At 37.3% G+C, this 16,730-nt stretch overlaps 1 protein-coding gene across 5 annotated transcripts; it reads right to left on the reverse strand.

Annotated features, from left to right (window-relative positions):
• Nucleotides 1-762: 762 nt before the first annotated feature.
• Nucleotides 763-15,557, reverse strand: LOC129767562 (protein germ cell-less). 5 transcript variants are annotated; one of them, XM_055768590.1, is made up of 5 exons: nucleotides 15,256-15,557; nucleotides 15,004-15,106; nucleotides 2,638-2,790; nucleotides 2,196-2,568; nucleotides 763-2,069 (listed from the first exon to the last, which is right to left on the reverse strand). In XM_055768590.1, exons 3-5 carry the CDS (start codon nucleotides 2,772-2,774, stop codon nucleotides 1,035-1,037), a joined length of 1,545 nt encoding a protein of 514 aa, XP_055624565.1. In that variant the 5' UTR covers nucleotides 2,775-2,790; nucleotides 15,004-15,106; nucleotides 15,256-15,557; the 3' UTR covers nucleotides 763-1,034. The 5 variants fall into 5 exon arrangements, with proteins under 5 accessions (XP_055624565.1, XP_055624564.1, XP_055624568.1 ...); XM_055768589.1 differs by having other exon boundaries at nucleotides 15,004-15,557; XM_055768593.1 differs by lacking the exons at nucleotides 15,004-15,106; nucleotides 15,256-15,557 and adding an exon at nucleotides 3,891-4,015.
• Nucleotides 15,558-16,730: the final 1,173 nt, after the last annotated feature.

Raw genomic sequence — 16,730 nt, forward strand, 5'->3', positions numbered from 1 at the left:
AATATCTTCGTGTCTGAAATTGATACTGTTTATTAAAAGGCAATAAATTTAAATATTTCAATTTTTGAAATCAAGAAATACCTCTCCAGAAATAGATTCTGCTCCTCAAACTTTCGAGGAAAATCTGTCACCAAGAGTTTGTGTGTAAAAACAGGGCTTTCTCTAAATAGACTTCAATTAATGTGATAACTGAAAAATACTTGTAAATAAAATTCTTATTCTAGAGCATGAAGAAGTATAATTAAAGGAAGTGTTTAGTGGTTACTGAGTTACTTATACGGTTTCCTGGATCCTACGATCAATAATTTACAGCTCAGGAAACTGTACTTAGCTATGAAAAAACAAAGAATTTCAATGTTAATAACATAGTAAATGGTATGTTCGACATTCAGTTCGTTTCTTTGCTTCTATACACGGCTTTTTATCATCTTACAGTTCTGCTCTATACTAAACTGTTAATAATTTAGTTAAGTAAATATACTTTCTCTCTCTCTCTATTAGGCGCTGATAACATACTCTCGTTAAACGTACACATATCACTTAGGCGGCGACTTAACATTACATTGATTGGCGTTTATGCGTTTCCATCCAACGCTAGGGGCTATGATATAAAGCATTTTGTCCACTGAAGCCGGGAAAAAACATTAGAAAAACAAAAGGGCCTTCTAGGAAAGTAATAGAAAGTATACGGACGAAGATACCAAACGGAACGAAAAAACAAAAACAAATCCTAAAGTGTCGAGACATAAGAAACAAAAATGATTCTGTTCATAATAACAGACTTTTGTTATTATATATTCAAACAGGGGCTCAACACAGTAAATATTCTGCCAAAAAAAATAAGCTCGTTTGCCCTAAAAAATACTTCATAAGAGGCTCCTCCAATTCAACGCATTAACGATAGTTCGAATCCAAAATAAAGAATAATCACAAACACTAAAACGCTACCCTGACGTATATCACTACTGTTAGAATAAGACACTGGATGAGAGTGGGGAAAAAATGTGAGATGGCACCACACAGATTAACTGCAATCAGGAATAAACGGCCGTGTTACTGCCACTGACCTCCAGCGGTTCTTCGTCGAAGGCTGCGTCTCGCTGCTGCCTGGATGGACTGGATGGACCACCCGTTAGAGGTCCCACGCCGGATGTGTTCATATTTGTCCGCGAAGGTGACACCACGAGCATATTGATTGAAACGTGCAGCGGGTAGGTGAGTTCCTTATCGAGCATGATCAACATCGCCTCCTCGTTTTTATCCAACGAAATTGACTGAATGGGGGTTGTTTGCTGATGTTTAATTTGGCGCAGGTCGTTCAGGGATGCTAGCGAAACACGAATGAGGAACTGCCGTTTTACCTGTAAACTCAGCAGTCGTTCATTTTCCGTCCGATGGTGACGCTTTACCCTTAACGTTTTAGTGTCCGATATCATGATCAAATCGAGTCCAAAATTGAACCCAGTCCAGCGCCATCTTCTGTTGCAACTCGCTGCAAGCGTTATCCCACATCGTATGCAACTGTCCAGGAACACTTTTTCGTTGATATCTTTCGGTCCTTTGTCTAGAGACTGATCGATGAGAAGCATACTATTCCATTGCTGGAACACCGGCTCGTTCAGCCATTCCAGCGGCATGATATTATCCCGTACCAGTATTCCAATATCGACATGATGGTTTATCAGATTATGCAGTCTTAAACTTCGGAAACAAGCTTCAAACGGCTTTCCGTTTTCCGTTTTCAGGAAGGGTAGCGTCTCATCCATGTGGGCGAAATACTGCATTTGCTCGTCAGAAGACGCCAACTTTTCGCATCCCTCCTCCCCTGCGGGATTCAACTTCAAGTACACCCATGACCGCAACATGGTGTACAATGAGACTTCGGTTTGTATCACGTACAAATCAGGGCTAGCCACCAACAGTTCCATCAACTCGATGCTAATCAGTCGTAACCACTTGTCGGTTTTGTAATACAACGTAAGAAGATTTACCAGCAGCCAGCGGAAGGTGGAATGTTTCACACTTTTCACCCCATACTCACATGCAGCCTCATAGTACTTAACTGCGGTCTGAAATAAACAAAGACGGGTGATTAGTTGAAAGTATTATCTGCGCAGTTTACATTAGTAATTATCAGCCGCGTGTAAATCGAAGTTCGTTCCACTTCTAACAGCGTTGCATTTGAGAATATTTACCTCCGCGTTAGTCGTCTCGATCATCACTTCCGCGCATCGGTCAATCAAGCTATCCAGCTGGAAAAGGGTTGCCGTTGCCAGAGTCGACACAATCTCTCTCGGCTCGAGAACTACTTCGTCCATGTACAAGGAACCAAACACCGAATACAGAGATTCAATGGTAATCTTGGGATCGATAATCTCTATGTGAACATAATCCTCGTCCGCTTCCCGCCACGATCCGTTGAACATGCTAGCGAAGTACGGACTTTGGCTTAGGTATACCTTGTGCAAGCGCCACAGTTTACCCAGGGCATGCACTGTGATGTCAGAGTTGCGCTCCTCCTTGAACAGCGCCTGGTAGATGTACTTTGCGGTGGAGATCAGCTTCTTCCTGTGCATGTTGGATTGATAATTAGTGATCATCTCATTTTTCTGAACGTGAAAGATGAAGAAAACCTACCGCTTTGGAGTAGCAAGTGATTTGTCCAGCAAATCACTGTTTTCATCGCTCGCATCCGAATCAACGTCACTACGTTTCCGTTTTCTACCCCGTATCGCCTGGATCGGACTGGTTACCTTATTCATTATGTTGCCCATTCTGATTACAGATTACCTATAAGAAAACGGTTATGATTAGAAAGAGCTGTTCACTAATGACGAAATGCCCTAAATATTAAACCTATTGCAGGGAGAGCTAAATATTCTGGTTTCGAAACATAAAACCTTGAACAGACCGTAAACACATTTGGAGAATTAACTACCGATCTATACAAACCGATTACATGCCATCTGCTTTCCTCCACAAAACCAAACCCTTCTCCTCCAGATCGAGATTATAAAACAAGAATAAACTTTTACCTAAAAATAACTTGTTTCGACAAGAAAACACTGCGAATTTTCTTTCGCAGGGAACATCCAACTTTTTTCCATACAGCTGAAAACCAAACTTCAGTATTCGAACACAGGATATGGTTTCGAACACATTCCACTGCCTACTGTAAGAACTTTTAGATATTTGTCAACTTGCTTCACATTCTTATTAAAGCACAGTGATGTCATACGATTTGCATGCAGCAGTGGCTCGCATATTGCTCTCCCTACTTGTGCGAAGACGCCTTGTATGCAAATCCATCGAGCACGATTCGACGCGACGCGATGTATCTTGTATGTGTTTTTATGTTTCGTTTCCTTCCACGCATTGCGGCGAATAGTGATGCCTAAAATTTTCATTTGTTCGATTATCGATTAACCGTTGGGGCATCTTTCAATATTCGATTCATTCGAATAATTTCTTTCAGTATTCGATTAATCGAACGAATATTTATTTCTTGAAATAATCACGTATCACCATGTCATTCTGGTCGCGGGGTCTATCGGGTTGTCGATGTTAGATGGTTGGATAAAAATATTGAATATAGAAAATTAAATAGCCTAATTCTTAGCCTGAAAATGCATTAACCTTGAAAAAGATTCGTTCTTTCATTAATCGCGATTACAGTGACAATTATTCGATTCATTCATATTTTGATTTCAAATTATTCGATACAAAATTAATCGATTATAATTTCAGATATTCGATTATTTCAATTAATCAAACGATTAACCGACGTCTCTAGCGGCGAGCACTCAATGTTTAGTTTTCACTGCGAAACGGCGAAACAGCGCAAAACAGGACCGAACGAAACTCAACATGTAAACAAACACCCAACTAACCTTTATATACTTCTCAAGCGGTGTCGTCCTTCATTCACGTGGGATATGTATGACGGTATTAACCTGAGAGAGGAGCCAGCTGAATGACAGATAGATTGTTTTCTTCTTATTCTTCTTACGCATCATCATCAAGAAAATTCCAATCTGACAATTTCAATCAAGCAAGTTGTTGTCATTCATTTGTGAGAAAAGTGTTCAAACTTGACGTGAACCTTTGTTTGTGAGTACTTTTGTGCGTTTTTATCCCCGATTTGATTTTTGACGTAGAACTGCATCTAACAGGAATATATGGGGGTATAAAAAGGATCATGTAGGAAATAATAAAAGATGTACCAGGTCAGCCCACATCATGGCTTCCATCAGCATCGGCCCATTCCAGCATTTTTTTTTACTTTTGATAATTTCGATACAGTTGTTCTATAGAATTATTTCGATGATTACTAAAACAATATCCGAAATAAGAAGCAAACTGTTTTTTTATGATTTGTTTGTCGGTGGAGATCTTTTGTGAATTTATGGGTGTTTTGGGATCATTTGTGACTTTTTACGATCTTTCATTCAGTTTTCGCGAATTCTTTCATTCTTTCATTCATTCTTTCACTGGTTCCAGTTTGATTTATTGCTGCAAGCTCAGTGAATCGATTTTTGCAATGTGGGCGATGATTGTATATTCTCCGATGCAATTTGAATATGCAACATATGTGGAATATATAAAATAAGTGCTAATCTTCCAATTAAAAGAGTTAACATTTAACATTTCTTCATTTTGAGGGAATTTTGTTTGTGTCCGAAGGAAATAATAATAGGTTGACTAAAAAGGATGCTGTGTCTGCAATTTTAACAGGCAGTGATCACGATTCGGATGAAGATGAGAATTATCCTACCAGTCTCTCGTCATCTTTGCCATGATATTCCTGCCCATCACTGATGGACCATTCATATGCAAATTTTAAATTTGACATGCAGGTCGCTAATCAAGGCAATAGTATCACTGAAGATCCAATCGAATTGACCGATAGTGAAGGTGAACCAATTGGTCTTGTCCACAAAACTAAAAGGGTCAAGATTATTTCTCCCCTTTATGTGTGATTTAATCTGTATACCATTTCCCATAGACAACATAACTGTCGCTTCCAAACAGTCTACATAAATGTAGCGCTCACTCTGCTCTCCCTCACAACACCCACTTCCCTTTTGTGACATTGATGAGTGAACATTGTTTGTGTGAGTGTCGAGCCGGAATGAATTGTCTTTCTCAAGATTCATTGTACCCCTAATAAGTGCTCGAAAGATGTAATCTTACGTTGATCGAATAAATTACAAAAATAATGTATTTGACCGCAGTATTTGATAAACTCTTTCTGAAAAGAACTGGATTTGATTTGCTGAAAACACTATCTTGTTTTCTCTCGTGTTGTGCGTTATGTGTGGCTATGGTAGTTTTTTTCGAAGCTGCTACTGATTTCTATGACTTCGGCGTTATCGGCTTGCATGCAGCGATTTTTGAAGATTTGTTTGACTTTTGCTTTCGGGCTGCCACACCAGCATTATCAGCAGCTTTCTTCTTGCTGGTCGCCTTCTTCACAGTAGCAAGTTTGGTTTTTTTTTGCATCAGTAACTCTTCCAAAATGATCTAACCGCTGTACAATTATAATTGAGTGGATTTCCGAGCTGGCACCTTATATACCTTATATACAGATTTTTGTGATTTCAATAGCTTGCTTTCAAAGCAATTTTTTAGCTATTGAAACAAGTTTTTGGATCAATAAGTAACACACATATAACGCGTAGACATTTTATGCTTCGAATGAAGCGCTTATCATTACATTTATTTCAACCGGCGAAGAGGTTTTATTGCTCAAAATCTTGTTTCCCCAATGTAACACTCTTGTGTTCGAAGCTTTGAACTTACACCCCAGTATAGAAATGAAAGATGTAGTCCGACGTCAAAATTATTTTCACATAAAATGTCTTGCAAAAAAATGTCATGTTGAAATTTTCTACATATTTCAATACTTCCCCTTGGTTCACTGTGACTGGTTCGCGCTGACATAAAGGCCCATTTATACGTTGCTAGTAGCTGGCTTCACAATGAGCAGCTACTGACCCGGTGAACTCGCTTGACAAATGGTTGACTCGCCTTGTCCGTTCACACAATGTGAGCTGCTGGCAAGAAACTAGATACTACGGCACAGGTTTTCCAGAGATGCCAGGCGGTTTTTCAAATGTCCATCAAATCGTCAGAAACAGCAATCAGATCCGAATTTGTCAGATGATTGATCCGAAATCGACTTCTTTATTGGCAGTTTTCGTCTTAGATTTTCAGTTGAATTTATCATTACACAATTTTATCGCTAAACACACACTGGCCGTGTTTAAAAATACTTTGTGCTGAATTTCTTTGAACTGAAGGTACTATCCGGAAAAAGCAGAAAGAAAAAAGGATTCGGTCCAGGAATTGGATGCAAAAAAAAGGAGCAACAAATACAATATTGAAGTAACTCTACGATGATGATCCCCGAGAGTACAGAGCAGTGTTGAGAATAACACCTGAAAAAGTGAAAAAACTGTTGGATTTAATTGCTCCACAAATACAACGCAAGATACACTCATGAGGGATGCTATACCTACATAAGTGAAACTAGAAATGTTGTACCTTTCTTCTGGAATATCGTTCAGATTATTGTCGATATTTTTTTAGAATCTCGAAAGCATCCATAGCTAAAATAATTCCGAAAGTATGTAGTGCTACAAATGGCAGTCTAAAAGATTTTTCAAATTTTGAATTATTTCGCCTTGACAGCAGCTTCGTGTACCAATTTGTGAAATGAAAATGATAGTAGATTTGCAGGAGGAATAAATACGCCTCAAAAACTAAAATAATGAATGAAAATCTACTTTTTTAAATGGAATATGTATTCTGTTTTTTAGAACAATACTTTTTTTGGAAGTTGTGAGTGAATTTCGAATGAAAATTGTGCCCGATAATGATTTTATATTTAGAATCCCAAGAAAACTATCTCAAAAAGAAAACGTGCCCCACCAGCGTGCAAAACAAAATAAAATGAGTAAAAAAACTTTTTAAGTTAAACGGTTTATTTGTGATTAAACATAATAATGTACTAAAAGCTAGAGAAAATAATTAGGCAAGTTGCAGTTAGTAGTTATCACACCTCTCCTTCATTAGTCTAGGGCATTGATAAGACTAAAATAAAATAGTGGGACATATGATGAAATCACTAATTGTGGATAATGAAAATGAATGGATTTTATAATTTAAAAAGTTTTTGTTTACTCATTTTATTTTCTAGTTTTTAGTACATTATCTGTTTCATTAGAATATTTCTCTACAATAAAGGCATTGTACTGTATTCTATCAGTCAAAAAATTTCATTTGATACCGATATTGAGTAGATTGCAGAAAATACATAGTGTGTTCTCCAAGTCAAGTTCGTTGGTTTGATACACATATCTCAATCAACCTTTTTTTTGAGATGATATGGAATCAGCGATTTTGAGCGGAGGCCAAATTGGATTTTTCAAGATAAGCAGTTTTAAAATGACAGCAGTTCCTATCCGGTCAGTTCCTATTGGTCAAATTTCTATTACTGTGGGACAATCCTACAGACATACATACATACATACGAACAGTTCAAGCTAAATAAAACCGTTTAATAAAGTATATTGCTATTTTGTGATTGCGGCCATCTTGGATTTTAATTTTTCATGATCTACTGTGATCTACTATTCAAGCCCTTTCATTTGATACCCATATTAATGGTGTTTTGACATAATATGTAGTCCGCCATTTGGTAGAATTTTGATGGATTTGCATTTTTCACAAATAACCGTGTTCTGCTAGTCAATCCCTTTCATTTGATACCCATTGTTACGGGGGTTTCGGAGGTTCTATTCAGCACGCGTTTTTATCAATGTATAGCGAGCTCAAAGCTGTATTTATTAAGAGAAACAATAATTAAACAAGAACTTTACATTATTAGGTTTTACCTACATTTGATCTCCTCGTTTTAAATTCAAAGCACGACAGGATGATTCAATTATTTAACAATTTGGGAATTCAACTTTATTTTGGGTTCTATCTCTACTCCTTTTTTGTGATTAGCAAAGAATGTGTGGTACGAGAGAAGTTTTCAGAATGACAGTGATGACAGCTAGCTGTCAATGATTGTCTGGGTGCGTCATGGAGTGGCACCGTCCGGATGCGCAGGTTCAGATCAAGTCATCAGTGGCGTAGTTTGCTTCCCCCCAACACCCATATTAATGAAGTTTTGGGAAACTATGTAGTCCGCCATTTAGTAGTGGCAGCCATCTTGGATTTGCATTTTTCTTAAATAACTGTATTCTGCTAGTCAAGCCCTTTCATTTGATACCCATATTGATGGGGTTTTGGAAAACCCACATTGATGAGGTTTTGAGGAAGAAAGGGATCCGCCATTTTGTAGCGGCCTCTATCTTGGATTTACAAGATAATGAAATACGCAGTTTTGTAATGACTACAGAGATAAAGGTGTGTTCCAAATTTCAGATCAATCGGTCAACAAGAAGGGGGTCAAATTTCTACTAATGTGGGACATGTTACAAACATACAAACAGATTACAGGGCAAGCTAAATAAAACCGTTTAATAACAACGATTCCGCTTAGAAACTATGAGGGTTTTATTTGTTTTTTCAATAATTTTCAAGTCTATAATAATCTTCGCATATTTTCAAATATCTTAAAAATAGAGACATGTAAAGACAATGTAAAGATTTGGCATCCCTGATTCGAGCGCTAAATTCTGTTTTTGACGTTTTGAGGGATGCGAGTGCGAGTAAATTCAAAAAAATTTGAAGTAGCTCGCACGCCGAATCACACATGACACTAACTGGCATGATGTGTTCACACGGTGTGAGTAGCTGTACTGCAGTAACTGACTAGACCGACTCGTATGCTTACTCGCACCGTCTGAACCCGGCTTAAGGGTGATCACAACAAAAGCGAGCTGGCTCCTCTCTCTCAGGTATTAACGATCTCGCGTTTATGTTGTATGTTTACAAGTCGCGGTGCACCACAGAATGGCAGAGATGCCAGATTTTTGCAACAATTTCCTGTAGATCGAATGGACTCGGGAAAACCGAGGCACACTACAACAATTTTTCTACTACAATTTTTCTTAGAAATAGATTAGATTTTTTTTTTTTTAGAATTGCGATTCATTTAGAATTTGGATTCACAAAAATAGTACTATCTCGAGATTGGTTATGAAATATTGCAGATTATTGATCTTTTCAGAAAAAAAATAATTCCATTCAGATTAGATGTATATTCGTACTTTCCTCCGGATATCCTCCGTCAAAGTTTGGACTCTCTATTGGTCAAGCTCAGCGACCATTTTCTTCCAGATCTCTTTGTGTCTGCGACATCGCAAGTCACTTTGACGTTCTCTTAAATTTCCGCTTGACCAATTAGGGAGAAAGCGGTTAAAATGAAAACCCTAAGGAATATGCACGTTTACTGCGTCCACATACCGCTACAATATCCGTTCCTCGAAGAATATTATAGCTCAACTAATTGTTGTTCAAGATATCAAACGGTTTTTAAAAAATTAAAATAGTACATATTTCATTAACACTAAAGCTACCGATGTTTCATGTATACCTATTCCTACCACAACGGGTCTAGTGACCCTTTATAAATAGTTCGTGCACAATAGGGCACGACAGGGTCATAGTCAACTGAGGATAGTCGGCTGACTAATCGACTGACTATAACCGTAGTCAGTTAAGGCCCATTTATACGTTGCTAGTAGCTGACTTGACAATGAGCAGCTACTGACCCGGTGGACTCGCTTGACAATTGGTTGACTCGCCTTGTCCGTTCACACAGTGTGAGCTGCTGGCGAGAAACTAGATACTACGGCACGGGTTTACCAGGGATGCCAGGCGACTTTTCAAATGTCCATCAAATAGTCAGAAACAGCAATCAGGTCCGAATTTGTCAAATGATTGGTCCAAAATCGACTTCTTTATTGGCAGTTTTCATCTTAGGTTTTCAGTTGAATGTATCATCACACAATTTTATAGCAAAACAAACGCTGATCGTGTTTAAAAATACATACTTTGTGCTGAATTTCTTTGAACTGAAGGTACTATCCGAAAAAGCAGAAAGAGAAAAGGATTCGGGCCAGGAATTAGATGCAAAGAAAAGGAGCAACAAATACAATATTGAAGGAACTCTACGATGAGGATCCCCGTGATTACAGAGCAGTGTTGATAATAACACCTGAACAAGTGAAAAAACTGTTGGATTTAATTGCTCCACGAATACAACGCCAAGATACAGTCATGAGGGATGCTGTACCTGCAAGAGTTAAATTAGAAATGACATTGATGTGCCTTTGTTTTGGAATATCGTTGGGATTGTTGTCGATATTTTTTAGAATCTCGAAAACATCCATAGCTCAGATAATTCCGAAAGGATGTGATGTTATAAATGGTAGTCTAAAAGATTTTTTTTTAATTTTATTTATTTTGTGAAATGAAAATGATAGTCGATTTGCAGGTGCAATAAATACGCTTCAAAAATTTTAATAATGAATGAAAATGTACTTTTTTAAATCGAATATGTATTCTGTTTCTTAGAACAATACTTTTTTTTGTAAGTTGTGATCTGATAATGATTCTATATTAGAGATTCTCAAGAAAACTATCTCAAAAAGAAAGCGTGCCCCGCCAGCGTGCAAAACGAAATAACAATTATTTCGTTTAGAAACTATGAGGGTTTTATTTGTTTTTCCAATAATTTTGAAGTCTATAAATATCTTCACATATTTTCAAATATCTTAAAAATAGAGACATTTCATTACATTTGGCATCACTGATTCGAACGCTAAATTCTGTTTTTGACGTTGTGAAGCATGCAAGTGCGAGTAAATTCAAAAAACTTTGAAGTAGCTCGCACGCCGGATCACACATGACAATAACTGGCATGATGTGTTCACACGGTGTGAGTAGCTGCACTGCAGTAACTGACTAGACCGACTCGTATGCTTACTCGCACCGTCTGAACCCGGCTTTAGTAATGACTTTTGGCTTCTTCACGCAGTTTCTCCGCCAAAACGACTGAACAGTCAGTCGGGCGTTTAGTCGCTATCTCCCTCTACCGATTCGACTATATCATTTCATTCTTCCCAGTCAAATTGTCCTCATTGCATTTTGAAGTCACTCCCCTAAAACGAATTCGTTCCTCTCTCTCTTTCCCATGTATCTTTATGCATGCATCGATGTTTGAGCTCACCGTGGTTTGACAAACGCTACAGGTGAGCTAGATTTTTTTGTATCGTACACGAAAATTACTCACACGTATAAAATAGCGTGCTGTGTGTGAGCTATTTTGCACGGGGCTCTGGCAACCCTATCCCAACCAATGCAAATTGAGCGTGGGCAGCATAAAACAGGGCTCGCGCTCAGTGGGCTCACGTATTGTTTACTGTTTGGAGTCATATATGTTAATATTTGATTACGTTGGATAGTTTCCTTTGGCAGGCGATGTGTGGATACCCATCCGGAAGCTTTCTTGTCTACAGGATCGCGCGGAGCACTTTATTTTTAATTCCAGGTTATGATTTCTATGCTCATGAGTTTCTATGCTGGCTACAGAAAGGCGGCCATCTTAGCAATCACTTGATTTTGCACGCCAAATACTAAGTAATACTAACGCGAGGACCTTTATAGCATACTTGATAAATGGCTAAGTTCGTTGGTTTGAGTTCACGATTAGTAGAAAATAAACCGTCCATTAATGGGGTAACTACTTTTGTGTCTAAAGATAATTTTATATCATAATGGTAAATTTTGAATATCTGAAAATTCATAGAAAATAGTTTAAATTAGGGTCAGAACAACGTACTTCTAGTAGGTAAATAACGCCAAGAAAAAAAAAACATACAAATTTTAGCAATTTAAAACTGCCTTAGGGTCGACTAATCTGATAGATAATAGTTGGCCTCATACAAACTAATATCGTATCCAGATGTCGACACCATTCCGCCGTCAACGGAACCGCCTGTCAGACCGAGAAATCAATAATTCATTCATTTCTAAGAAAATATCAACACTACGACTTTGCGATTCTCTCTAGCTTCGTTATTCGTCGTTTGTCATCGTTTAGCGTATCGCATGTGTTGGTACAAAAGAGACGTGTACCACTTTTTTAACACTTTCGGTCTGACACACCGACGCGAATATAGGTGTAACTTTTTTCTTATTTTAAAATATTGTTCAATGAAATGTATAAATTAATGTTAGTGGCGTGGAATATTTATTGAATATAATGCATAATATCATCACCGGACCATTCTCATTTGATTTCAGTCCCTTTTGTAACTGGATTGAACGGATCCATGTATTAACTATTCGTCGTTAGATTCATACGTTCAAAAGCAAAACATAAATGTTTGACTTTCGTATAGTTATTCGCTAAATATAATGGTCATACATATACACAAATGTGTAAGAATTTCACTCGTGAAAGAATTGTAAACAGTAAACTATAAACTAATCGGTGGCTTATGGTAATTTTTAACAGTTACAGTTTCGGGGATATTTTTTTATAATGGACAATATCGACAAGAAAACAAGTAAAAAAGGAAGTTCCTAGAAATCCTTTAATATCATCTTTTTAAGCCCTATCTAAAAAAGGCATTACTTCTTAGTTTACCAAGAATACAGAGACAAAGAATATTAGAAATATGCAAACTTTATATTCCAGAACCTTTATCATCTGGTAATTATCTAGATGGTCGTTATACATGCTTCTCTTTGATGAAAGACCCGAAAAATACGCAACAACTGCATGAAATGTAAAAAATATGTTTGTTTCGAGCATGCAGTTATGCTATGTTATGATTCTTACTCCAATGAAACCACAATCGATTAATACGATTTTATGTTGTTTTATAGCTCTTTATACTTCCATAAATTATATTCAGTCGCTTACTTTTAATTAAGAACAGTGAAGAATTCGAATTTCGTTATTTGTGTTAGAGTATTAAAAATTACTTTGTTTTGAGGATGCTGAATTAGATGACTATTAAAACATAATAAAGTTGAAGAAAATATATTTTTTGGAGTTTTTTTCATTCAATTATATCCTCTTCTTCAAATAAATGCCAGTAAAGCCTGAAAAATACACAATGGCATTATTACAGAGAAGTAATAATGCCATTGTGTATTTTTCAGGAAGAATTTTCGGTCTGTGACACCGTGCGTGAGTATACGTTTTATGATTTTGCACGCGAGTACAGGAGGGTTAGTTGGGGAAAAATTGTGAATCAGGCCATATTGTAAAAACGTTAAGCCAAAATAAATTTAAAAAAAATTAAATACATATTGCTATATTCCTGTGACAGCGCAAATATTTAAAACGGTAAAAATAGATGCTCATTTAAAGATCATTGGTTGTAACTATTGAGAGAATATTGAATTTTAAACATTTTGTTCGAATAACGCATTTTCTTGAATAAAAGAATGAAATGCCAGTTTCTTGAAATACCATAATACTTAAACATGCAAACACATTGTCCATAATTCCGGACATATTTTGGTTAGATTTTGTTTTTGAACCATTACGGCATTACGTAATGCAATTTTTCATACAGCGTCCATTTATAAAAAATTGCGACTCTTGAACATTGGAGTTCCTTTAGCCACAACAATCAAAATTACGCCAACGGCTTTTATTGAAAACATATTTTTTTCATTTCGTTAATGATTTCGTTAAAAAATGCAATAAACACGTTTATGGTAAACATTTTTGGAAGAAAAGATACAGCATACTGCACTGAAAGGCAGAGCAGTGTGAATATCATAAATATTCATAAGGAATATGTATGAGTGAAGAGTAAGTGATGCATCACCTATCATTCTTTGATCAAGTAATCATTAGGAAGTTCTAATAATTAGCGTAGTGGATTTCGGCTCATCATCATCAGCGGATTTCTTCGTCATATATTTTCATATCTTCAATACTTTGAAAAACATATAATCCTGATGCACTGCACTTCCAACATTTTACAGATACTAATAAATGACGAAGATTGTGGACTACGGCGACCCCCAGTCAGTAAACAATGAATTAAAAACCAAAAAACGTGCTCCACCCAACGCTGTCCTCGACCTACTGTCCAAATTCAGTGAGTGTCCACTTCGAAACACAAACCAGAGACAGAAAATCCTCCACCAAACCGGCTTCAGTTGCACGTTTTGTGCTATGCTACTATGCTATGCTGGTTGGGTGCTTGCGGATGATGTCAGCGATACAACAAAACGGACAAGAGATTTTTTCAGAAAACAGCTGTGGTTTGGTTACAAGATAGTACAACCAAGTTCGATTTACACAGAAAATCGTAATAATCTTTTCAGTAGACATCTGTTGGAAATGAAAGAAATAAACCAGATTAACGGAAAACAATTGTAATATTTAAACTGATATAACGCGTTTCTATTTCAAATTAAATTTGTCACCAAACCGTTCATATCGTTCACATGGGTAACGATTCTGCGTTGATGAGATCACTAATCAGATAAACATATCCAATACCAGTGAAACACTCCATAGATAAATGTGCGTTTTGGCTATTTATAGAAACGATGCGTGAAGTGCACTCCACAACTAATATGAATTCTAAAAGTGACGATTTGCAGTGGACTACAAATTCACATTGAGATGTTCAACGTTGCTTTGCCTAACATTTTTAGCTGTGAACCTCAGGTGTAATTCAAAACAAAAGGCATGCAATTAGCGACCATATACGTAGTGAACGAAAGAAGCGCGGCGCACACTGTGTAAGATATGATGTCATCTTTCCGATGCTGTCTGAGCTCGACTATAGTTTACAATAAAAAGCGAATTCCATCGCTGCCTTGTCATTGATGATGCGGAACACATGCGATTTTAAGTAATAACAATTGATGCCTTAGAAGTTTTTATGTAAGAATACCTTACTAGTAACCACAGGAACAGGAAGACAAGTTTGTTTTTAAATGCATCTGTCACATAGGCTACAATAAACCCTTTTCCTAATAAAAAATAGAACAAAAGAGAGTACTTACCAAATTTACTTCGTAGAAATGCGTTCCAGTGTTTCTGTTAGTAGCACAATTATAATACTTGTTCGAAAAATGTATCCGAATTCGTCAAAACGGCTCTAAGAAACTAATCACGAGAAATAGATACTTTCTTCTAGAGATCCCAAAATATCCAACAATAAATTAGAGAAACTTGTTTCACCCGTAATTTTCGTTACACGAAACGAACTACAGCCTCATCATCTTCCATCAAAAAATTGATTGTCGTTAGATAACCTTTGTTTACATCCAGTCCATTGGATTCTATTAATCCTCATCAGCAGCACGAGTATGATCGATGCTGAATCGTGCTGAATCGATGGTATCAGAGGACCAGCTTCAAACTATCAGCCGAAAACGTATAGAATACACAACCTAAGCAAATGCTCGTGCTGTATTTGGTTTAAACACTTCTTTCAATTATCTGTTTGATCACTCGCGTCACATATCTGCAAGAAGGCATAGCTTCCGAACTAAAAATGAAGTGTTTACAAGCAGCAACTCAACTGAACTTGTTTGAATCAATATGTTTTGAAACACCGTGGAGAAATGAACTGGACAATTCCCAACAAACATAGACAGTTACACAGGTATGCTATCAAGGTCTTTGCATGAGTACCTCCAAGGCGTCTAGAAGTATATCCTAAGGTGAGGCCGTTTCGTCACTAAGGGTGCTCATACACTGTTTGGGTGGTAATGGTAATGAATTAGAGAGACTTTAAACTCTGAGAGTTCATTCGTCTCTTGCCCTTGAGGGCGGGAAATTTAACTAAAGGAAAACTAAGAAAAACTATTGCAAAATTCGTTATTCTCGCTCGACTCAATCTTAGTAACCGCTATGGACGTATGTCGTATCGCCGCACCCTACACGGCTCTGGGGCCAAAAACACAACCAAACAATTGGAGCAGGGAAAAAGCCCCTTTTAGTGTGCTTGACGAGCTCGCTTCTAAAAAGGGCGTAAAAAACCTGCTCATCTTTTGCTGAAATTAGAAGAGAAAACAAACGTAGTTTTATTAGTATAGGTAGATATAGTAATTTGTCATTAGATCTGATCGAATAAACCTGTATCCTTTAGGAACTAGATGGTCCTTTTTTGCTCGACGGCGTCGTCCGATAGTGCTGTCCTTATGGTGTCTGCAACCTGAAACTTTATTCTTGAAGCATTAAATTTAGGGCATGTGATTAATATGTGTTCCATCGTGAGTCTTCGCCATCAATCCCACTGAGTGAAATGGAGGACAACTCCCGGCCTTTAGAGAAAATATAATATTAGACTAGGAACCGCCGCTCACCCTGCCATCTCAAAAATAAGGTGAGAGTCGGTTTCCGGTCCTACGATTATGAAAGTTATTTAAAGAATTAATCAGATTAAATATAATATGAATAAGTGAAAGCCTGAAGACCGCCCTCCGTCCCATCCCTCTTAAATAAGGCGGAAGGTGACTCCAGGTCTTTCGATTTATGAATTATTTTATGAAAAGTATGGTAAATAGTATCAAGAGATCGAGGGCTGGAGCCGCCGTCCATCCTACCTCCCTCAAAAATAAGGTGGACGGCAACTCCGGGCCGTTCGGTTTAACTAAAATAATATTGATTGATATAAAAATGCTGCAGATCAAAGGTTAAAATTATGTAATAGAAGGAATAATTTATTTGTTTTTATTATTACCCTTTGGAGGGCTGGAAACTTTCCTGGTGTGTGTGTTATTTG

This window comes from Toxorhynchites rutilus, chromosome 2, assembly GCF_029784135.1.
Source record: "Toxorhynchites rutilus septentrionalis strain SRP chromosome 2, ASM2978413v1, whole genome shotgun sequence".
Classification (NCBI taxonomy): Eukaryota; Metazoa; Arthropoda; class Insecta; order Diptera; family Culicidae; genus Toxorhynchites; species Toxorhynchites rutilus.